The 25,819-nt window shown below is 35.6% G+C and overlaps 1 protein-coding gene across 1 annotated transcript in view; it reads right to left on the bottom strand.

Annotated features, from left to right (window-relative positions):
• LOC137033835 (astrotactin-2-like) overlaps positions 1-25,819 on the bottom strand; it is a 460,374-nt gene that overhangs the window by 112,967 nt on the left and 321,588 nt on the right. The window contains exon 11 of the mRNA XM_067406219.1: positions 18,060-18,210. Within this exon, the coding sequence (XP_067262320.1) occupies positions 18,060-18,210 (151 nt within the window). The remainder of the gene's footprint in view (positions 1-18,059; positions 18,211-25,819) is intronic.

The following is a 25,819-nucleotide window of genomic DNA, read 5'->3' as shown; positions in this document are numbered from 1 at the left end:
GAGGGAGTCAAATTGGATTGTTATACTTTCTAAAGAAAATGTGCATGGTGCTTACATGTGCCAAAGTAGAGGATGCTTGTGTCACAACGGGGCAGGAAGAGGAGACGAGGCTCTAATGTGCAGCTTTACTTTTATTAAGAAAAATAGCAAAGAATATAACTAGAACATATCCGGGGAAGAAGGCAAATGCGAGAGCTTTTTCAAAAAAAAAAAAAAAAAGCAAAAATAATATTCATCCAGCAAGTGAAGAAACAGAGGGCATTGAATACAAAGGTGAATTAAAGCTGCAAGCAGCATTTAGAGGGCCATCACACCCGGTGGCCTTGGGGAAACAGTGAACAGTGGGCGACATGCATTTAAGCGGGTAAATATAGAAGAATTATGGAAAAGTTATTTTGACATGCCACACTTCCTGCTGCCAACACGTGGCGCTTTGACTTTAACTGAATATTGCCATTAAGATATCTTCAGGTCAGGACTATTATCAAACATGTGAAGTTTGGGGCAGATCGGACATTGTATGCCTGAGTTCCAACAACTTCCTGTTTCGTGGCATAAATCGCATACATTAGCAAGTGTTGCATGATTTAACGTTTTTCTAGCATGTCTGGTACTTCATGGCATATTTAAATGTGTTTCTGGGAGTGCATTACAGTGTAAAGCATGCAATTTCCTGTTGCCAGCAGGTGGCACTATCGAGACATTCTTCCACACATTTTTCTGAAACCCATATCAGGCCACCTCTGACATGTGTGCAAAGTTTCATGAGTTTTTGAGCATGTTTAGGCCCTCAAAAATGTGATTCATTATACAGTAGAGAAGAAGAAGAAGAAGAAGAAGAAGAATCAGTAACCATCAGTGCTCGTGCCCTAACAAGGAACTCAACAAGACACAGGTGATGATAATTAATTACTATTGAAATAAACTAGGATTGGAGACCAAGGTGACTAAACACAGGAAATAAGAACATACAAACTAAGGCTTTGTTTAACTCCACTTTTAGACATAGGCTGCATCCGAATTCACATACTTCCCTACTACATAGTAGGTTAAACACAGTGTGACCATAGAAGTATGTTCAAATTCACAGTACATAAAAGAGTAGGTAAAAAGGACCCGGATGTGTTGATGCCGATAGCCTAGTGGGCAGCATGCCGACATATAGAGCTGTTGCGCTTTGAGTGACCCGAGTTTGAGTCATGATTCCCAGACCTTTCCTGATCCCATCCCCCTCTCTCTCCCACTTCAGTCCCTGTCTGCTAAGTGTCCTATCATAATAAAGGCAAAAATGCCAAAGCAAAAAAAATAAAAAAAAGTACCCAGATGGCCTACTACAGGGATGGGTAACTTCGGGTCTTGGAGGGCCATGCACTGTCCTGCAGAGTTTAGCTCCAACCCTAATCAGGCACACCTGAACAAGCTAATCAAGGTCTTCAGGACTGCTAGAAGGAGAGGTTTTTATCAGGGTTGGAGTTAAACTCTGCAGGACAGTGGCCCTCCAGGACCGAAGTTACACATCCCTGACCTACTACTTCCGACGTGATTCTGAAGTGTGAATATGATTTTAAGTGCTCACAAAGAACTCATTTAAAATAAGTACCCACTCAAGAGAGTATGCGACTTCAGACACAGCAATACACTAACAATCTTCCCTAAGCACTTGCCCTCGGGGGAATCCCTGCCGTCATTTTTAAGTGGGTTCAAAATTGTCAAGTGGACAAGGAAAGTTTATTTGGACAGACCCTAGACCCCTCAATTTTGACAGAGGGAGCGAGCCTAATCATATGTACACTTTATGTAGATCCATAGACTATAATGCAACACGATTTGTGATGTCACAACATCAGCTTGCAGTGTTGATATTTAATTTACCCACAAGTGATTAAAGGCTAATGGCGTTTCATTTAAACCCATCGCAAGGGTTCTACCCTGGGCACTTATGCAATATAAGCAAAGTTTTACATCAGAGTGAATGAGATGGGTAAAGTTAGCTAGGGAAGGGCATAAAAAAGTGGACTTAGAGCAGGGGTCTCAAACTCAAATTGGCTGGGGGCCATTGCTGTGATTGACACCTCATAGGAGGGCCATTTTAACATTCAAGCACAAGAAAGTGCACATTTTCTGAAAATTTACTTTCCTTTGAATTATTTCTCATTTACTTTCATAACTACATTATTTTTGCCATATTATATCATGTAAACAGCAGTGTCTCTATCATTGTTATATACAGTATTAGTTTTTAACAGTTAGTGCAAATATTACTTTATTTTAGCTCGAATAACATCAAAATCTTGCACTGAACAACACTGTAGTGAACAAATGCAAACCCTGAATACATTTGTACACTATTCTACTTCTTGCCAGCCACCTGTCAGCGCTTCTGCTCACACAGCTGAGCCACATTTGCCCAAGATGCCGTTTGAGCATCGATTATTGGTACCATCGGACGCGTTTTGGTGGTTTAAATTGATGCTCGCAACTTGCGCGAGTGCTTTTGCTATAATTTAGGCAGGTGTGCTCATAATAGAAGCAACGAGGTCGCGGTGCACATGCGTGCCAATGCCGCGGCGAGATGAAAACATCTCAACTTTTCAGAATGCCGCAAGCGCACTGCAAGTCATGTGACAGGAGCCAACAGATGAGCTTCGGCCTTTCCGTAACAACATCACAGGGCGGGTTTTTATTTCTCATCTCCATAAATATATCTAGTATTAGAGCTAATGCAAGGACTAGAAATCAGTTTTCATCCTCATCATCATAGAGAGCGCAGTTCATGGTTGTCACGGGGTTGCAAGATTATTCTTACATGCCCAAGTCTCTTTGAGGTGGCTCTGATCCCTCCGTCAGTGTTTTTGTACTGTATCATTCGTCAGGTTGAAAATTATAAATCCAATTTTGGAATGGTGCACAAATAGTGTGGAATGACTTGCACACAAAGTTGAATGTTTGGGATTTGCGAAAAGTTCTTTTTTCGTTTTTCACTTAGGGGTAAAAAGAAGTTTGAAATACCAGTAGACTGTTAGAGAAAATCCCTGATGCAGCTGAGAGCGGCGTTTCAATGAATATGTAAATGTGTGTTAAGACACTTTCCTCTTTATTTACAAAATAACCACCAAACAGCGGTGAGAAAACAGCAATTAAGAAAGCATCTGACCATAGCGATGTTGATTTGTTTGCACCAGCTCTGCAATTCGACATTCTGGTCAGGTCACATTTATTTATATAATAAATTGCTTTAAAGAAGCAGCTTTACAGCATTAAAACATTGTCAGTGTCGCTTTCAATTAGTTTCTTTTTCAGTTTCTACTATAAAGCAGCTCTTCAGAGGGTTCATGTTTTCATTCGCGTCTGACCTTGACGGCCTGAACAGAAGAAATTAACTGGAGAAGATTTACACCTCAAAGAAGGCGGAGCCTCAGAGCCACACCCAACTATTACGTAATCACCACGGACCAATGGTAGTTTGAAGATGTTCCCCAGCTAGAGCGAACTTTTCTAGTAACAAACTTTGTTTTGGCCTGATTTTGTTCGAAAGTATGTCACAGTTCATTCTTGAAGTATATCGTGGCCTTAAAGCACAATAAGGTGTAGATGATTGAGAGTGTGTCCTCTAAGGCTATCACAGGTAAGGTAGCTCTCTTTATTAATCAGTTTCTGTTTTATCTAAATCTTGATGTTAAATCTTTGCTTGAGGGCTGCCATACTGAAGAATCTTCAGTGAGAGTGTTTTTGGTACTGATGCACAGAAAGATAGTCAATGAAAGAGATATTTGAATAAGATGACAGTCAACATCGGCCAGAGGCGCTCGACAAACTTCACATTCATTACATATGTATCTTGTATCTGTCCTGCGGGAGCTGGGAATGGGCTCCAAGATAACATATGATGGAGTCTATCTGTTGATGATGACATTATACAGGCGTGCTGCTTTGAACTCAGCATTAATGACTGCATGTTTTATATGAATATACTTACATATGTAGCAAACACAAATCTGATCCACTGAAATGGCAATTGTTGTCTGGCAGTGTTTCCATCGCAATTTATTATCTAGAAGTGCTACAGACCTTCATGAGTGGATGAAAAACGTTGAAAGGAAGGATCTGTGGTGTTTCTCAGGCCGGTGAATCTCATGAATAAAATTAAAACCCTGAAAAAATAAACAATAAAATGAATGAATGAATGAATGAATGAATATTGCACTATGAAAATTATATGTATCATGTAAGACCGTTAAGATTTCATTTATTTATTTTGTATTACAGTAAACAGAATTTGTGGGGAATGAGCTTCATTCAAATTACAAATATTTGCATTCATATTTATAGAAATAGACCATAAGACGCTCTCGGGTCAGATGTGATAGTGAAGGACAGATATTTCATTCTGCACACAGGGCCGGTCCCAGAGAGTCAGCAGACACTGTGAACCGTAAGACCAAAGGCCTTAGATTGGATGAATTCAAAGAAAGCAACAACAACATCAAGTGAGAAATAAAAGAGCAGCGCTTCAAAGCACACCAGGAAAATAAGTGGGAGATTTATTTATTTATTTTTAAGAGTGGGTGTGGGGGGACTTCATGCATAAGTTATACCGCATACTGGAACTGGGTCGGCCGGGCGAGTGCACTAAATCATATAACATACAACATATGATAATATAGGCTGAGATTCTCTTCATATTGACCTGCGACAGGATCAAAGGATATATATATATATATAATATTCATCACAGTGCTGTTTATGGATGATTCGGTCTATCAAATCAACATATGCTGGCACCTCTAACATTCTCCCAGAAGCACTGGGTGTTCGAAGCACCAAACTCATGACATTTCATTATATATAGCAAAGCCCAAAACCTGCTGTCATTCAGGTTATACATGCGTTCTTTCACCAAAACTCCAGCATATTCTCTAAATTTAGTTATTTTAACAACCATGCCCTCAGTATGGTAAACATTTTGTAATAAGTACTTGCATCAATACAATTATCTAGATTAGAGGTTTTCCTGAAAGTAAATTTATTTTACACTATAAGGATTTTTCCACATTTAGCGTTGCTTTTACATTGAAATACTGCAAGATAGCAAGAAAACAAACCATATCACACTGCTGAATGGCAAAGGCTTTGAACCATACTCAATGCAATAGTATTTAATGGAGAAAATGAACTAATGTTTGACTCTGCATTCCATATACACCGTATTGCATATCATACACATCACTCATAACACCATGATGAAAAGCGGCGTGGTTGCAGTCTTTATAATGTCATTTTTTCAAATAAATTAGCAACAAATTTGAACATAAGAATGCAAATTAATCAACAAACCAAAAGGCAAAATAAAACAACAAATAATGCAACACTATTGTGATCAGTGTTCTTAATTCTGTCATTAGTGGAATTTATTTATTTATATGCAGCTGACTCTGGAGACAATAAGCTTAGACTTATTTGAAATCTTATAAAAATATATTTAATTGATTGCAATTAGCTATGCATTTGAGAAATAAACTCTATTCAGTAATTTACTGTTAAATAAATGCAGACTTGGTCATTCTCTAAGTCATAATAGCCTTTGAAAATAACATGCATGCATGTATTAATTAATTCATACATTCCAATTTGCCACTTGTGAAAAAAGTGCATCACTAAATAATCAGTCTAAGTGAAGACTGAGTCATTTGAGAGACGCCATCAATACAGATATTAAGAGAACAAATAAAAAATGCCTCAAGTTTCAGCACATTTCTAAAGTGCTAATGTAAAATGCTCAATGGTCGGCCATAAAGACGAGCGGTCGTGATCTCTATCAGAACAGAAGGCAGAGAGAAACCTCCGTGGCACAATCTGCCGCCTCTGTGTTTACTCTCATTAGTCAATCTAATCACCTCCAGGTTTTTAATCAGACACTGTGCAATTTAAGCGGCTGCCTTCATCTTAATGAATGCGTGTCCCTCATTATTAAGCTTTGGAATTACACGCATGACCTAATAAAGCTGTTCTGGAGTGATGTTCGACCTGCGGTTCAAGAGTGGCAGACACACTTACAGACAGTATCTGGCAAAATATGTACGCAGATCTCTTTTATAATATTGCTCCCAAAAGAAGCTTCTTAAACAACGGAAATTGCATAAATAATTTGTTCACCCCAAATGATGAAATGTCATTTCATAATTTTCATGTATTTACATGCCAATCAAAACGAGAAACTTAAACTGACACCCTTCTGCAAACATTAAAGGCAATTAATGTGAAAACCTGACAACGAGAGAGAATCGTGGACAGGATCGACACAAAAGATTGTGTGGAGGAGAATGACTCTAAAGCTGTTTTGTTATTTTGTCCCCATTGGCTCCTCGCCTCAGATAGGAGATGATATCTGCTGCACATAATACTGTGGCTCACGCATTCATTAAGCTATTAAAGGAGCGGAAATTGAAATGGCAGCCTTTTGTGCAATATCTCATATTGTGCACATCTCTGCCGATTGTGAACACTGCGGTGTGAGTTTAGACCTCTTTTCAATGGTTTAATGTGCAGCCGACATGCCAATTTCTTCAGATCTCAACTTGACCTTATCAGATGGTGCCAACACAAGGAAAAAAAGAGGAATTTATGATCTAGAGGATGACTGCAGGATATCATTAAGGACACTAACAACTGAGTGTGTGCTTTTCCTCAACAACACTTTTAGTGCCCTGTGAAATCTGTTTTTTGTTTTGTTTATTCATTCATTGTGTTTAATTGTTTTCTGGATTTTCTGGATTCTGGAACAGTTTTTTTCTTTTCTTTTTTTTTCTGGATTGGAAGGGATCGAATGAATTTTTAATGGTTTAATTTCATTTTAATAATTTATGCAATTTTAATGAATAATTTATGCATTTTATGCATCCATGTTTTCTGGATTTTCTGGATTCTGGAACAGTTTTTTTCTTTTCTTTTTTTCTGGATTGGAAGGGATCGAATGAATTTTTAATGGTTTAATTTCATTTTAATAATTTATGCAATTTTAATGAATAATTTATGCATTTTATGCATCCATGTTTTCTGGATTTTCTGGATTTTTCTAGATTTATTTTCTTTTTTTTCTGGATTGGAAGGGATCGAATGATTTTTTAATGGTTTGATTTAATTTGAATTATTTATGCATTTTTACAATGAAGCCCTATGAAATTTGTTTTATAAGTTTAATGTCAAAACTAGATCAAATCAAATCAAATGAAGGCATAGAACATAAACAATTCAATTCATCTTTTAAATGTAATCTAATTCAAATTGAACAATTCCAGTTTTCTTTGGCAATCAAAGTACTGCACAGGAGAGGTTGAACAAATTAAAACATGGAAGAAAATGTGTGAAATTACTTTTAAAATAAAGTTTTAATCATTTTATTATTGTTTTGTGAAGTGCATTCTACTGCACAGTAGTATGTATTTCTGTCACAATTTCTTCAGGTTAATCTGAACTTTTATTTTGGAGGGTTGAATGGAACAGCGTTGATTTTCTGTGTATCTAACAGAGTTTTATCTTTCTGTCGAATAGTTTGAGGCAATCACAAAGTTCACAAGGAGTTAATTTCTCCACAGCGTTAAGTCGCAAGTCTGCAATGTGGGCATCAAAAACATCATTATATATGTTATGAAAAGAGAATGAAACAAAAGATCTTCTATTCATCAAACTCAATGAAATATAGTGTTTTCATAATTCTATGAATCATTTTTGAATTTATGTTTTTTACTTGCAGTATAAATGGCACCCCCTTCCCCTCAAAAAAGTAAATAAATAAATACATACATGCGCATACACACATACACACATACACACATACATACATACATACATCCATAACAGCTACTTTTAATGGCCATCAATGGAGAAGGACATTTCTTGTGTCTTTCCCAAGGGATTTTTGGTCAAAACTAACCAGACAAAACCTGATGTGATCGGAGACACAAATGTGGAACTGAAATAATCCAACATGCATCTGCACAATTACAGTTTTTTACCAATACTTAAAGTATTTTTTTCTTAACACAGCAACACGCATACATCACACAATTAGTTCATTTTCTTCCCAAAACCATATTTTGTTAAATACAAACTCTACATTTCAAAACACTAAAAACCTTTTTCAACACATACTAACTCCATCAAAACACAGCAAACCTGATTCAAAATCGAGTCGTTCTGTCAAAACACTAGCGCTAGTTTTCTTTCCAACATGAACTTAGTCAATCAAAGCGCAGAGACTGTCAAAACACTAACATGAAGGCATTACGGAAACTGCATTACTGTCATGTTTCAGTTCTCCCTGCAGAAAATATGAAATCCATTGCTTTTATAATTCAGTCAAATTAGGTGTTGTGTGAAAATAAAATTTAAGCCTTTTAGAAACGTGTTAATTGACTGAAATTTTGTGTGAAAACGACATGAATTGTGTTAATGATATGGCCACAACAGGTGTTGTGCTAATTGTGTTTAGAGTTTTGATGTTAAATGTGACTGCAGAAAGTATGTTAGCAACTGAAAACTGAAACTGTACAAAAACAATCACTGCACAAATCTGTTATTTTGTGATGTCTGTGGTGCTGAAGACATTCCCAGCATGCATCACAGCATGAATAAATCATGCAAATTACGGCTTAATGTTTTACTGTGTTATTTAGGTGTTGTTGTTCTTTTCAGTCTTGAGTTATGCCATGCTTTGTTCATATTTTTGTCTTGGTGGCCTACTGATAAAATGATGATGAGAAATAAGATGACAGATGTTTTCTTCTGCAGCTGGTGTCGGGTCAGACTATCATTTAAAGCATGTATTATGTTGCTGTTCCTTATAAAGTGAACTGTTGAGTAACCCGAATGACATGCTAAAGGTGATTTTTACTCTAATTTGGTGGTTGATAGGGAAAATATATGATATGCCAAAATTCACAGTCCTTCAGAATAATGATTGCACAAGTGCGTTGCTCTCTGTCGCCTCATTATTTTCTGCTCTCATTGTTCTTCATCTCGTTTCACTTTTCTTCCACGTCCACTCCTTCTGTTCTGCTCATAATTCAGCCGTCTCTCTGTGTCGCCCGTCCCATCACCTCATCCCTCTCCGGCGCTCTTGTTTTTCCGCCCTTCAAAGGTTTGGAACCATCTTCTCTCTCTATGCTAATGGCACAGGAGGGAGCCATCGCCACAGTATAATGGTTTGGACACACCTGGCTTGAACTCCAGGGAGGAAATTCAAATGACGAACACACAAGCTGTTTCATTTGCAGTCGAGATAAAGACACATGAAAGAATACATGCCTTCAAAAACTAAACAGAACTGACATATGGAAGAAAAAGGTCCCTGCGTGTGAATAAATGTGTCTTCTTAATGCTTTACAAAGGAATTTTATGAAAATCAAACCAGCATGGACTTTTAACACAGAAAACACGACACACACACAAAACCCCAAGGGTCTAATAAAGGGGGAAATGCCTCAGGCTGAAATACTTTAGCCTGATATTTACAGTATTTTCCTGTAGTAGCCGTACTCTACAGTTAATTACAGTTACAAGAGAAGTTAGTGTGTGACGTCACGCTATTGTTGAACCGTTGAACTATTCAAAGAAACTTACTGCCACATTACATGAGACTGAGCAGGAGAATCTGGTACAGTTTGAGAACACAAAATAAAACATGTCCAAAAAAGTTTACTCTGCTCACCAAGGCTGCATCTATCTGATCAAACATAAAACAGTAATATTGTGAAATATTATTAAAAACTAGATTTGTACATTTCCTGAAAAAAAAAAAAATAGTTAGTGGCGCTTGCTGTGCGCAAGTACATGATGATAAACAATATGCTAACATGATTATCACGTTGCTAGCATGATTATCATGTTATGAACATGATGCTAAGCAAGATGCTAACATGGTGCTAATACGATTATCAGCTAATTGTTACCATAATGCTAGCATTAGCTAGCAAAATGCTAATCATGTTAGCATTATGCTAAGCAAGATGTTAACATGATTAGCATGGTGCTGGTATTATGCTAACACAATTAACATGTTGTTAACATAATGATAATATGATTAACATGTTGCTAGTACAATGCCAATGTGATTAACATGATGTTAACAGGATTAGCATATTGCTAACATTAAGTATAACATGATTAGCATTATTACAAACTAGATTTGTACATTTTCTGAAAAAAAAAAAAAAGGTTAGTTGTGCTTGCCATGCGCAACTACACTGTCTTGAGTCAAAACAGCATGATTAGCACGTGGCATATTGCATATGATTAGCAAAAGCCAACATGATTAGCATGTTTCTAACATGATGCTAATATGATTATTAGCTAATTGTTACCATCATGCTAGCATCAGCTAGCAACATGATAACCATATTATCATTATTCTAAACAAGATGTTAACATGATTAGCACATGGCTAGCATGATGCTAACATGATTACATATTGTTAACATAATGTTAACATAATGCTAAGCAAGATATTAACATGATTAGCACATTGCTAGCATGATTAACATGTTGTTAACATGATGTTAAGCAAAATGCTAACATGATAAGCATGTTGTTGATATAATGCTAAGCAAAATGGTAACGTGATTAGCATGTTTCTAATATGATGCTAATATGATTATTAGCTAATTGTTACCATCATGCTAGCATCAGCTAGCAACATGATAACCATATTATCATTATTCTAAACAAGAAGTTAACATGATTAGCACGTGGCTAGCATGATGCTAACATGATTACATATTGTTAACATAATGTTAACATAATGCTAAGCAAGATATTAACATGATTAACACATTGCTAGCATGATTACCATGTTGTTAACATGATGTTAAGCAAAATGCTAACATGATTAGCATGTTGCTGATATTATGCTAAGCAAAATGCTAACATGATTAGCATGTTTTTAACATGATGCTAATATGATTATTAGCTAATTGTTACCATCATGCTAGCATCAGCTAGCAACATGCTAATCATATTGTCATTATGTTAAGCATAATGATGCTAGCATGATGCTAATATGATTAGCTGATGCTAGTATGATGGTAACATGATTAGCATTTTGTTAGCATAATGTTAACATGATTAATATGTTGTTAGCATGATGTTAACATAATTAACATGTTGCTGGCATTAATGCTAATATGGTTAACATGTTGTTAGCATTATGCTAACACAATTAATATGTTGTTAGCCTTAATGTTAACATGATTAGCATGTTGCTAACATGTTCTATTTGACATTCTTTAAAATGTTTTAACCTTTAGCTAAATGTTATTAGCATGTAGGTATTCACTGCTAACATGACTACCACGTTGGAAGTACTGTTTGAGTCAAACAAGCTAACCGCCATGTCTTTACAATGTTCTGATGCAGAGATATAAGTCTTGCTAAACGGTTGCCTGGGTACTCTGTTTGGTTGCTAGGGAGTGGCTCGGCAGCTGGCAGTTGGTCATTATGAATGATATAAGCAACCCCCAGGCCTGCTATGACATTCAGATTTGAATATATCCTGTTTGGGTTTGGGTTGCTAGGGTGCTCGACAATGGTTGCTAGGGTGTGGCTAGGAAGTGGCGAAGATGATTTGTGATTGGCTGTTACCTGCCTGAGTGAAATGAGCCCAACATTAAGTTTCTATGACACTTCTATCTAAAGATATCTCTTTGAATTTGACTCTATGTAGCTTGTTACTAGGGTACTCTAAATGGTTGCTAGGGCGTGGCTTAATAGCCTCACAATGATCCTGAGAAACTGACTGGTTCCCTGAGTAAAATGAGCCCACCCCCTTGTCTCTATGACAGTGTGGTGCATAGTTACGTTCAACACAAAACTCAAAGAATCCTGAAGATAAATATCACAGTTTCCACAAAAATATTAAGCAGCAAAAACTGTTTTTAACATAATAATAATAATAATAAGTATTATTAATAACTGAGCACCGATAATCGTTCTGTCATGGGTGGCTGTGGCGGTAAATCACATGATGCAGAAGTAGAACCAGAGCTTTAATAATCAATCCAACAAGGAGCACGCAGGAGAGTCGCAGGAATAAACTACAACCTGTGAGAACTGAGGGCTTAAATACAGCGGGAGTGATCAACAGAAAGAGAAACAGGTGCGTAACATAATCAGTAACCAAGGAAACAAACATGGGAAACTAACTAGCTGAAGTTAGGAAGGTAAAAGGCTTTTGGTTCAGTGAAGTGAGAAACTGAACACGATTCACAGGTTTTTCATCGGTGCAGTCAACAAGGGGAAAAAAGACATTGTTGGTGATTGGAGAGAGGGCACTTTCCTGGTAGAACATTTTAATAAGATCACCCACTGGCAAGAGCTCGGCCTTCACAACTCAGCATGGAATAACTCAGACAATCTTATTAGTTGTTCTTCATGTATATTTCATTCTGAGAGGTCCTCGCTGAAAACTTTCCTTACAAAATAAAAAATGTATTTCACTATTCAAATGATGTTTTCAGAGCAGTTTGCACTTGTAGAAAATTGTCAAAAAATGCCAGAAGCTACACAGAAAGTGTGTTTCTGGATCTGGGCTGCAGACGCCCACTCCTGGAGAAGGCTCAACTAGATTATCAAACATGAGGCGAGGAGCATGAATCATTATCATCATTCCCAACCCGCTCTGCTCCAGAGGATGGAGATCAACAGCTTTTATGCATGCTGCATTTCTGTATTAATATGTTTTGTGTTTTGACATGTCATCACCAGTGTTGGGGGTAACCTATTACAAGTAACTTGAGTTACGTAATCAGATTACTTTTTAAAGCAACTAGTAAAGTAAAACATTACTTTTTCCAATTCTTCAATTTACAACAAATATCTAAGTTACTTTTTCAAATAAGTAACACAAGTTAATTTTCCACATTTATTGATTGACAGCTCTCCTGTCTGTGTGAACATGATGGGTTTTTTTTTGTTCTAGACTAAATGTGAACATGCATTTACTCATCTCATTTGCACGAAACATTCAGTATTCCTCAAAAAACTTTTTTGTTGTTAGTAAAGGGGGGTGTCACACACAGTTTCTGTCAATCCCGTGTTAATCTTGAGTACATATAGAGTAAAAATGCATCCTTCATATCTCCGAAAAGTTTTTAGTTTGATCATATTTATAAAAGATAGATACGCTGAACTGAGTCTTTCCGAAAAAAGCAGAGCACCTGGAGACGTTCCTGCCGTCAGTGCCGTGGAACAAAGTATTTATTTTTATTTATTTTTACAAACAAACATACATGCAAGAACACTGTTCCCTTGACGCTGGGTTCTTTGGGAAGCTAAAAAAGGTAATCTTTCCCTCACAACCAAAAACACTCCTTCGGTGACAGGAGCATTTTGGAGGCTGTGTCCTCCGGAGGTCGTATTTACTTCATCAAGGATGTCTTATTTAAGAAAAGTAACCATAATAGAATTGACTGATATTCTTTGTGAGGTGTAAAATACTGTAATTTATTTCTTACTCAATCAACGGTTATTTTTCTTGAATGAGACCGAAGATACTCTGTCGTGTTTTGAAACTTTGGCCATGTTTAGCATGAGAATGCAACTCTTTAACAGTGTTAATAAGTCAAAATAATAATACAAAATAATCTAATGCATTACTTTTCATAACAAGTAACTAAGTGAGGCAATATTGTAATGCTTTACTTTTAAATGTAACTTTCCCCAACACTGGTCATCACAACGACTAACTGACCTTTGGTTCAAAATGTGAAAAAGCAAAACCACTAATCTTTGTAAGTCTGTCACTTTTGTTCTTTGAACTTTTTGGAGCGATCTATACAAATAATGCACTTTTGAAAACCACTATTGAAGAAAGAAAATGATTTGAGTTGGGTGAGTAAATGATGACAGAATTTTCCTTTCTGGTGTGAATGATCCCTTTAAGCAAAATGCAAGAAGACTAAATTTCCCAAACATATTAATATAAGATTTAACAGTCTGGACATTTCTTTTGATTTCTATTTTACACATTTCAGAAAACTGTGAAATAAAGATTCTGTCATTATGCACTGGCAGATAAAACTCTTTATATTTTCTGCCTTCAGCTCTGCTCACAGAATGTAATATGAAGACTAAACAAAATAACATTTAACATTTAACATACAGTAGCAGGGACATGCCTGTGTAACCATATATCTATGCTTACAATATGCGTCACATGACTAAACGTGTCATCGTTTTCACAGTCCGCACTACAACACAAACATTACTCACTTAGAAAAGCATCTTCAAAAAGCTGCATTTTGGCACTTTGTAATAACGTCAAACTGAAAGTTTTACTTTAAAGTACATTTTGAATCATTATGTTTTAATAATCTTAGGTCTAGATTTAAAGTACACTTGTTTTTATGTGTTGACTAACATACGAATGTAAAGTAAATATTTTAAATATACTAAACTGCAATTTCATCATTACAAATATATAACTATTTTATAATAATACATATTCTAAATAAATTTAATAGAAATGTAATTTTCAGCAGCAAACTTTATATGTACTTTTGCATTTCATAATTCTATTGTCTTTGAAATATATTTAAAGATGTACTTAAGTCCTACTTAAAAATTTTAATTTTAATCTTAAGTATTGCATTTATTATATTTATTTATTATATATATATATATATATATATATATATATATATATATATATATATATATATATATATATATATATATATATATATATATATATATATATATATATATATATATTTAAACTATAATGCATTTTTATTTAATTGTAAATAACATTCAGTTAAGTGCCTGAAAACCACATTCAGTTTGCGCTCAAGTATTTTTTTAAGGTGTATTATTTTTGAAATAAGTACTTTTTTAACACAATGTTCTTTTTTCACCAGGATATGTTTGGAAATTAAGATCCACTTAATTATAATTGTCAACAGCAACTGTAAAGTGCCATGTTTAAATTTTCTTATCAATGACTGTGCCATTTCACTACTAAAATACATATTAATCTCTTTCTCATCGCTCGCATGCCAATGATTAATACTTTGCAATGGTTTTTATGGTGCATGTGTTTTGTTTTTATTATTTTGCATTATTTTGTTGTGTTTTTATTATTGCTTTTGCTGAACAGTCTATGGTTAACTTTCAAAGTCCCCACTATTTTCTGAAAAAAAAAAAAAAAAAGGAGCAGTTGATGCTTATTTGTCATGTCATGTCAAAAAAAAAAAAAATAATAATCAGTACCTGCATATTAATGTCACATATCTTTCTCAGAGCAAGCATTCATATTCATAATTTTGCAGCAAAGAGTGAACGGAAGGCTAAATGTGTGATGGATTTTGAGTCTGGGTAGCCATTCCAGAAGTGTGGCAAGACAAGACCGTTTGTAGAGGCTCTGACATCATTTGTAATCTTGCCAAGCACTGCATGCGGTCTGTCTTATAAAAACACAGCGTGTCCTAAAACAATCAGCGCTGCACTTTTAGGGCATTTGCAGCAATCGCTGCTTAATCCTTTTAAGTGTTCACTTCACCTCTATTACTGAGAGTGTTGAGGAATGGCAGAGGAGGGAAAAGCTCTTAAAGTTCCTGATGTCACCGATGCAGAAGAGAGTAAAACAGAGAGAGACTCCATCCAGAGTGGTATCATGACCTCGGTCCGTGTCAAGAGATCCAGAAATGAATCCACTTCAGCCAGCAGTTACGAGGAAATTGTATCGCTGAACCCGAGTGTGAAGCTTGAGATCGGAGTCATATACTTACAGGTGTGTGTTGGATGTGAATGAAGTTTAACTACAAGATTTAACAATCACCTGTGATTTTGTAGATGCGTTTAAATAAGGCAGACCAAACTATTGTTACGAGGGAATTGCACATTATTTGAATATCACATTTTTCTGTTTTTGAAATCAAATCTTTATGTGATATGCTAAAAACATTTTTGAAATGTTTCCCTGAACAGTAGTACACTAGTAAAATCTAAATTAACCGGTTTTATTTCAATAATATACACACCCCTTAGTACCAACTGAGCATTGTTTAAACGCCACAACCTACCTGAGTTTTGTTGCTGACCATGTCCATCCCTTTATGACACTTTATACCATTTTCTGATAGCTACTTCCAGCAGGATAATGACCCATGTCATAAAAACAGTCATAAAAGTGGCTGGTCAGTATATATATGTGTGTGTGTGTGTGTGTGTGTGTGTGTGTGTGTGTGACCCATGCTGGCAAAATGAGTTGCAATGAGCAAATTCAACTTTAACTTGATTTTTCTCAAAATTAAATTTTCCTCAAAGTTATTTTTTGTCTGATTCTAACAAATCACACATCGGTAACACTTTAGAATACTGTTTCTTACATATTATTCATGCATTAAGGAATTACTCAATTAATTAATTAATTAAATAAATATCTATGAAGTAACTACTAATGAACAAACACAATTACATTACGGTTCCTTTCCAAAGCTGATTTCTTACCAAAATATCTGCACAAAGCTAATCACCATACAAGCAAAAACTTCTGAACAATTTGTTGTTAGTCTTTTTGGGAGTGCAGTACATTATGCAGCATATAAATGCATATTTAATTTCCATAATAATAATAATAATAATTTTGTTTACATCAGCATAAGTTTGATTTCACATTTCATTGGTTCAGACCAGTGTCTAGTTTCTCATTTCAGTGAGGCTTTACTACATTTTACTCAAGCACAGTTGATTTTAATGTTTGCAATGTTTCAGTGTGGACGAGAAACTTTTGGAAAATGCTTGAAAACATTAGTGTGGACAGAGAGCATTTTGAAATACAAACACCGTTATCAAATGAACCTGAATTAATGTAGAGATGGCCATAGTGTCCTATAGAGATCTATAGAGATGACTGACATGAAGTTCTGATGATGAATCATAACCTGACTCCCTCAAAAGAGGAAAGACAGACAGAGAAAGTTCATTCTGAGGCAGCTGAAATCACTCCATCATCCTGGTTCAGTTTTGATCCTTCATCGAGAGCATCCTTACCTCATTCATCACAGTCTGCTCCAGGACGGGTGATCTGCTCTGCTGGGAAGATCACAGGCTGTCACCTACCATCACCCTCAGAGGCTCAAATAGGGTTTACGAGATCACTTATCTGTTCTCCTATCCCAACTAACAAAAATATATATTCTAAGTAGGGCTGTCATATGATTAATTCAAGATCCTTAACACGTTAAAATAATTTAACGCAACTAAATTACTGAAACACATGAAATAGTGTCATTAACATAATTTATGTCACAAAGATGATATTTTTCAAGTGGGAGAGTTCTTCACTCTGAGAACCTTGAAAATTAGTGAGGAATCACTTGACACATATACATTAATACTTTTAAGATTTAAAGTATACTTTCAATGCAAGTAAGAATATTTCACATCCATGATGTCACGAGACATCATGTGAGAACCAAATCATTGTTGATGTCAAATCTGGCACATAGGAGTCATGTTTCATTACAAAATAAAAGAGCGATTAGGACATTCTTCAAGGTTTGACCTTTTGTGTTGCACTGAAGAAATGGGTTTGGAGCGACTCGAGGGTTAATGAAAGATAAGAGTGTTTTCATTTTTGGGTGAAATATTCTATTAAAGAACTGCAGCTGATCAGATTGCAAAATCAGTGTCAGACTTGTATTCCCAATAAGAGTGTGAGTGACCAAGACCCATCCTGCTGTGTGTGATTGATTCATCCATCAGCTCGGAGAGCATGAGCTCATCAATTTCCTTGCTTTATGAGCAGAGCTCACCCCCAAAAAAGCCATTAAACGCATATCCTTTGTCTCGTGTTACATGTGCAGATTAAAATGAAGGAAATGAGAACAACTTATCTGCCTTCAATGAGACATATTTGCCAGAATGCGGCGATTCCCCCATTCTCTCTGCAGGGTGCCAGTGCAACTCAACATCCCACACTTCAAATAGTTTGACCGCAGTCGGTCATAAATCAGGCCAGCTATTACACTGCTGTTAGATGATCTGTGGTGACCATGACAACTCACCATGCACCCAGTGGAGTCCATCCTTCTGTCTGAAACACATTTGAAGTTTTTACGGCATCCGCCGTTGTCTTTGGAACAATCCCTCACTGGACCGAAGGATGCAAGCAGATCATCCACCGTCTCAAAATATGTGGACATGATGGCCTCTTCCCTACAAGGCAAACAGAGATAAATACAATGAAAAAAACATTGATGTAACATTCAAAATCATTTTATTTATTTTAAAGTTTAGAATCTTTAAGTGCAATATCAATTTAAGAACAGATTACAGATTTGCTGCTCAAGAAACATTTCTGATTATTATCAATGTTGAAAACAGTTGTGCTGCTTCAGATTTTTGTGAAAACTGTGATACATGCCCCAATTATTTTATTAATAGAATGTTCAAAAGAAATTATATATATATCTATTATATATTACACACAAACCCAATTCCAAAAAAGTTGGGACACTGTACAAACTGTGAATAAAAACAGAATGCAATGATGTGGAAGTTTCCATTTTCAATATTTTATTCAGAATACAACATAGATGACATATCAAATGTTTAAACTGAGAAAATGTATCATTTTAAGGGAAAAATAAGTTGATTTTAAATTTCATGGCATCAACACATCTCAAAAAAGTTGGGACAATGCCATGTTTCCCACTGTGTGGCATCCCCTCTTCTTTTTATAACAGTCTGCAAACGTCTGGGGACTGAGGAGACAAGTTGCTCAAGTTTAGGAATAGGAATGTTGTCCCATTCTTGTCTAATACAGGCTTCTAGTTGCTCAACTGTCTTAGGTCTTCTTTGTCGCATCTTCCTCTTTATGATGGGCCAAATGTTTTCTATGGGTGAAAGATCTGGACTGCAGGCTGGTCATTTCAGTACCCGGATCCTTCTTCTACGCAGCCATGATGTTGTAATTGATGCAGTATGTGGTCTGGCATTGTCATGTTGGAAAATGCAAGGTCTTCCCTGAAAGAGACGACGTCTGGATGGGAGCATATGTTGTTCTAGAACTAGGATATACCTTTCAGCATTGATGGTGCCTTTCCAGATGTGTAAGCTGCCCATGCCACACGCACTCATGCAACCCCATACCATCAGAGATGCAGGCTTCTGAACTGAGCGCTGATAACAACTTGGGTTGTCCTTGTCCTCTTTAGTCCGGATGACATGGCGTCCCAGTTTTCCAAAAAGAACTTCAAATTTTGATTCGTCTGACCACAGAACAGTTTTCCACTTTGCCACAGTCCATTTTAAATGAGCCTTGGCCCAGAGAAAACGCCTGCGCTTCTGGAGATTGTTCCAGATTCTCTGAATCTTTGGATGATATTATGTACTGTAGATGATGATAACTTCAAACTCTTTGCAATTTTTCTCTGAGAAACTCCTGTCTGTTATTGCTCCACTATTTTTGGCCGCAGCATTGGGGGAATTGGTGATCCTCTGCCCATCTTGACTTCTGAGAGACACTGCCACTCTGAGAGGCTCTTTTTATACCCAATCATGTTGCCAATTGACCTAATAAGTTGCAAATTGGTCCTCCAGCTGTTCCTTATATGTACATTTAACTTTTCTGGCCTCTTATTGCTACCTGTCCCAACTTTTTTGGAATGTGTAGCTCTCATGAAATCCAAAATGAGCCAATATTTGGCATGACATTTAAAAATGTCTCACTTTCAACATTTGATATGTTATCTATATTCTATTGAGAATAAAATATATGAGATTTGTAAATTATTGCATTCCTTTTTTATTCACAATGTGTATATATATATATATATATATATATATATATATATATATATATATATATATTTGAAATAGAAATCTTTTGTATCAATATACATGTGTTTGACCAGTAAATCATCATATTAGAATGATTTCTGAAGGATCATGTGACACTGAAGACTGTAGTAATGATGCTGAATGAAAATTCAGCTTTGCCATTAAAATAGATACAAATTTGTAATAATAGTTCACAATGTCACTGTTTTTATTGTAATGATTGCATTCTCAGACATCAAAAAAGTAGGATGTGTACATTTGCAGTATGAACCTATAAATACTAATTGTACAATGTAAAATATGCAGAGCCATAATAGGGGCCTTTATCATGAGCAAATATTCAAAGCAGCTCCTTCACCTGACATCCAGAATGTCCTCCAATTACATCTGCACAACAGCGTTTAGTCTGAGAGCAGGACACATTTGAAACAGGTGTTTGTTTTGTGGCTGAGACAGACATATAATTTGTCACTATCTATCATTGTTTTTCAATGAGGATGGAGCTGAAAGCACAAGGTCACAGAAATAGTGTGTGCTTTGTTGTTGCCATGACATTTGGCAAACATCTGCAGTGATTTACAGTATTGTGATTGTGACAATCACACATTATAAAAAACCCTCTGTGTTGTAGAAGAAATCAAACATACAAAACAAAACATACACAGGCATCTGTAGAGGAAGTTTTTGGTTCACTAAACCTAAAATTACTTATATAAAATGTTGTAGATACTGACTTTATATTATTATTATTGTTGTTATTTAAACTTGCATCTTCATTTACACATTTAGAAAACTTATGCAGTTTTTATGTGCTTGCAATTTGATTTACAATGTCATGAACCTTGCTCTCATACATTTTTGCCTAATTTTACCTTTTTATAGATCTACTGTTCTTTGTTGACATTTGTGGAGAAAACATCTATGATGCTGACACTCTGTCTGGAGACTCTTAGTTCATTTGTAGACACAAAAAAATGCAACATTGGAGAATAATCTGTAAGTTGTGAATGATGAGGCAGTTTCTGTTCTTGATAAAATGGTTGAGTGAATGTTTCAATGACTCGGTCAGTTGAGCAACAAGATCGCAGCACATCTCAATTCACAAATGATGCGTTCTGTGTCCTCGTGTCCTTCTGAGTTCGTTCTTTCAAGGTCGCCTCCATCACTCCCTCCATCGGCTTGTCATCATCTCACAGTGATCCTGGTACATCACTTCCCCACTTCACACATACACAGCTGTCCACGTGATGTAAATAAATGGGACTCATCAGACCAGATGACCTTCTTCCACATCTCCAAGCTCCAGTTCCAATGCTCATGTGCCCACTGTAGGTGCTTTCAACGGTGGACAGGGTATATATCAGACTGTTGTGACACATTCCTCCCATAACCATTATTAACTGACTTGTGCCACAGAAGACCTTCTGTTTGCTCGGACCAGACGGGACAGCCTTCATTGCCCTTATTCATCAATGAGCCTTGGGCGGCCTGTTGCCGGTTTGTTCCTCCTCGGACACTGTTGGTAAATTCTCACCACTGCTGACCGGGAGCGACTCACAAGCCTTACTCTGACCCAGTCGCCTTGCCATAACAATTTGGCCCTTGTCAAAGTCACTCAAATCCTTATTCCTGCCAATTTCTCCTGCATTCAACATGTTGATTATGAGAACTGATTGTTTGCTGACCATCTAATCTACTCAGAACTTGATATGTGGCTTAGACATTCTACTAATGTAAACTTATGAGTAATGTAATGTCCAACTACATGTCAACTAGCAGTCATATTAGTAGACTGTCTTTGTTATTACGTACTATAAGTAACTTTGCAACTACTTCAACTTATTTTACTAACCCAAACCCTAACCTAACAGTCTACTAATACTCTGAGAGTTAGCTGACATGTAGCTGCAACGTTACGTATAGTTAGTAGAATATCTGAAATGGACAATCAAAATAAAGTGTAACCTAATGCAATTATGTAAAAACACAATCTTCTTGTTACATGCATAAATAAATAAATTATGTCAGTGTCATTGTTTTGTGCTCACCATTTTTTTCAAGGCCACATTTATTGAACTAAAGCCTAATCTTGGCTTAGTCTAAACCCTGTCTAGGGTTATAGTACCTGAGTTCATGGCTTTCTCTTTGGATTATGACTTGGGTCAGCAGCCATCCAGAACACTAGAATGCTAATCAATGGATCTATGGACCCCGGGGAAAACAAATACAACTAATTTGCCAACCAACTGCTGAACAAAGACTGTGTTGCAGTTGTTAGTAGAGATTCAGCAATGTGACTCATACTGTGTCCTTGAATTAGTTTCATTCAAAGCCTTGCAAGTAACAAACCAGACTGAATGCTTTTCAATTCAATGCATGCTGAGATACACATTCATGGCGAGTGCTCTTCATTTCAAAAGCATCTCAAGCAAAAATCTCATATGTTTCTTATTACTGACTGCATTTTCTGTGAAGTTAGACAAAGATACCAACACTTACAAAGCAAAGAAATTAATTTGAGGTTAACCTGAGATCATGTGATGTATAAATGTCTGCAGATCAGACACATGAGAGGAAATGACACCAGCCTGTGAAAGATAAAAGAAATGCTTCTAGTGCCGTCCGATACATCTGCTGATTCTCTGCGCACACAATAAACAACATGAATAGAGACAAATTAGTCTCAGTGGAAAACAAAAACAAAACAGTGGCTGAATGCTTGACATGTCAGTCAGGTGGATTCTTCATTTACTGTACAAGGGGCTGTTTCTAAACCACAAAAAGCTGCAAATTGGAATGGTAAACAGTGATAGTCTGGCTTGCGAAAATAGAGAAACAGTAAAAAGAAGCTTTAATCTAAAGACTATGGGACTGAGAGAAACAAATAGAAAGCTTTTGAATTTGTTATACTACAACTGCACTAAAAAAATAAAAAATAAAAAAAAAGGTGTGTTTCCTTTGAAATAGTTTTCATTTCGAAATTGCTATTTATAATTAATTATTATCGTAATTACAAAGAAATAACAACACATTATTAAATTAAACGTTAAATTTTGAAGTAAAGGGACTGAAAGAGTATTTTCTTGTAAAACATGCACTAATATTGTTTTATTTACATCTTTGAAAAAAAAAAAAAATTTGTTTACAGTTTGCCTTAAATTTATGCTGATTAAAAATACAAAAATAACCAGAAACAAATAGTGTATTTGGGTTAATGACATGATGGGTCTTTTTTTTTTTTTTCTTTCTTTTTTGTCCAAAGGCCTTAAAAATAATAATAAAAAACAAAAAAAACAAAAAACAAAACAGAAACAAAGATTTAACATCCAAAGTATGTAAGGTAGTACAATTAGATCTCTTTTATTGAATCCAAAATTTTAATTATATCTTGCTACACATAAAGGTATTTTTAAGATTTTGAAGTGTCAAAAGTCATTCGGTTTAACCCTCACAAATTTCATTTGTGATTAAAATATCTTAAAATGTAGTAAATGTATATATTTTTTTATTCTGGCATGATTTTATAACATCATATATCAACATAGTGCAAAATGGTAATAAAATTATGTGTAGAAGTCGTTGCTTTGTTATGAGAAATTGACCGAAAATTTCATTCGGAGTAACCGATATAAAGAGACCATTTTGGATCAAGTCATGCAGTCAATATCATGTGACAGGATGTGACATCATTCAGACACCTGCAAATGACCACATAGACATGAAGCAAAGTGACTAACTCTCTCTATTGAAACTATTTGAAAAATTCATGTTTTGTTTCTTGATCATACGCATGTCCCGAAACATCAGGTTGTAATATTTTAAAAACTTGTACTAAATATAAAACATTTGATTGTCCTTTTTCAGATGAAAATATCGTCATTCGGTGTAACCAAAAGTGTCATTCGGTAAAACTGAAATTTTGGTTAAAGCAGTGTTAATTGATTATAGAAACCACATAATCTCATTGTAAACACTTAATAAAACTTCAAAATTAATTATATCTCCATTATGTTTTTTTTTTTCACACTTTTAAAAACCATATTCTTCAATGACCCATTTACTAATTTTACTTCACGTTAATCTCAGCATTTACTAATACATTTTAAGACTGAAAGTTGTATCTATTTACATTAGTTAATAAACTAACATGCATATTTTTATTATTTTGACTAATTTTGAATGATAAAAATATTGCTAATTTTTAGTTAATAATAATTAATTAATGTTTTGTATAAACTAATGTTAACAAATGATACCTTATCGTAGAGTGTTACTTTAAAAATTATAATTAAAGGACATCTGAATGCATGCATAATACAAATTTAAAGGGAAAATGTGCAAATAATGTCACTTAAAAAAAAAAAATAATAAAAAAAAAATCTTTCTATTTTAGCATTAAATGTGACCTAGACATGTTTTCATGAGATTCATGGACAAGTGATACTGTAGGTGAGGAATGCTTTTGAAGTTCCACACACGCATGTGCCTGTTCACGTGTGGCTTCAGCTGTCCACAGTGGAACATGTGCGTATATAATGAGCGTTTCTGGCGGGCTCTGTAGAGCAGGTGGACGTCCACAGCCGTGACAGTCGCTGGGGTGATTATTAGCGGTCCTCACAGGCCAAAGCTTCCAAACTTCCCCTAACAAGACTGAACATGATTTCCCATGGCAAGGGCACTGGCATTGCCCACAGCCTGCCTGCTCACATTACATGTCACCCTAACAAGCTCTGCAGACATACAGCATTACAGCTGCGGCTGGACACCAGCATTAACAAGTAATTACAGTTGATTCAAACATGATTCTATGTTAAATACAGATCCATGGGTGATAACTGATCTTATAATGCATTATTGTACATGGACTACAAGAGCGAATCTCATAAAATCAGTCACACAAAAAGGTTTTAATTTAGTATATCAGTCGTCGTTTTATGGCATCTATGATGTGCGGATGTACTAACACTGAGCAGTGACTCCTCACTAAATACTAAATGATGATTTTAATTGATTTTGTTTGCTTTAACTAAATATGTTTTGCTTTGTATATGATGGCTGTGCCGACTCATAACATTTGGATCATATGGACTGCTTTCTAAATTAACTGATGTGTGTTGATAATGTGTTTTGGTTTGTAGTAAAGCAAAAATATTGCTTTTGTTACTGTAAATATAAAACATCCTATATCTACACAGAACTTTTTATTTTGCACATTTTGCACATATTAACTAATAAAAATATATTTTGGATTGTTTCTTTTTCAATAAATGGAAGTGAGCATTTTTTTTTTGATTGAATTTGAGTCATTTGTAACAACAAAATCCAACAAAATCATCCAAATAATATTACTGAAAAAAGTAATTTCATACTAATCAAGGAAATAGCTATAATGCCTTTCTTGCAGCATGGTGGACTGCAGGTATGATTTTATCAGCCAGGCATGAGATATTAATATAGAAAAAGAAAGGATGGGGGAAAAATGTAATGAAACTAAAACTGCCAGTAGGTTTCGGCAAATCATTGTCTTGATGAATGAGTCATTCAATCATTCAGTAAATTGATTCATTCAAAATGTAGACTCATTCAGTTGCCGAGACGCAGCATGGCTCTACTGTAGATTTGTTTGCAAAAAAGGGCAAAAGCAGACAAGGTTTTAAGTCTCAAATGAAAGTCACCTAACATTAAAGGGATAGTTTACCCAAAAATGAAAATTATCCCATGATTTACTCACCCTTAAGCCACAAAATCAAATATATTTTTCTTACAAAAACCCATCGCTTTGCTTCAGAAGGCCTTTATTAAACCCCTGGATTATATTTATGATGGATGGATGCATTTTTGGGGGCTTCAAAACATTCCCCCCATTCACTACCATTATAAAGCTAGAGCCAGGATATTTTAAAATATATGTCCGATGGTGATTATCTGAAAGAAGATATACACCTAGGATGGCTTGAGGGTGAGTAAATCATGGGATATTTGT

This window comes from Chanodichthys erythropterus, chromosome 13, assembly GCF_024489055.1.
Source record: "Chanodichthys erythropterus isolate Z2021 chromosome 13, ASM2448905v1, whole genome shotgun sequence".
In the NCBI taxonomy this organism is placed as follows: Eukaryota; Metazoa; Chordata; class Actinopteri; order Cypriniformes; family Xenocyprididae; genus Chanodichthys; species Chanodichthys erythropterus.
This window is presented reverse-complemented; position numbering and strand designations above follow the sequence as displayed.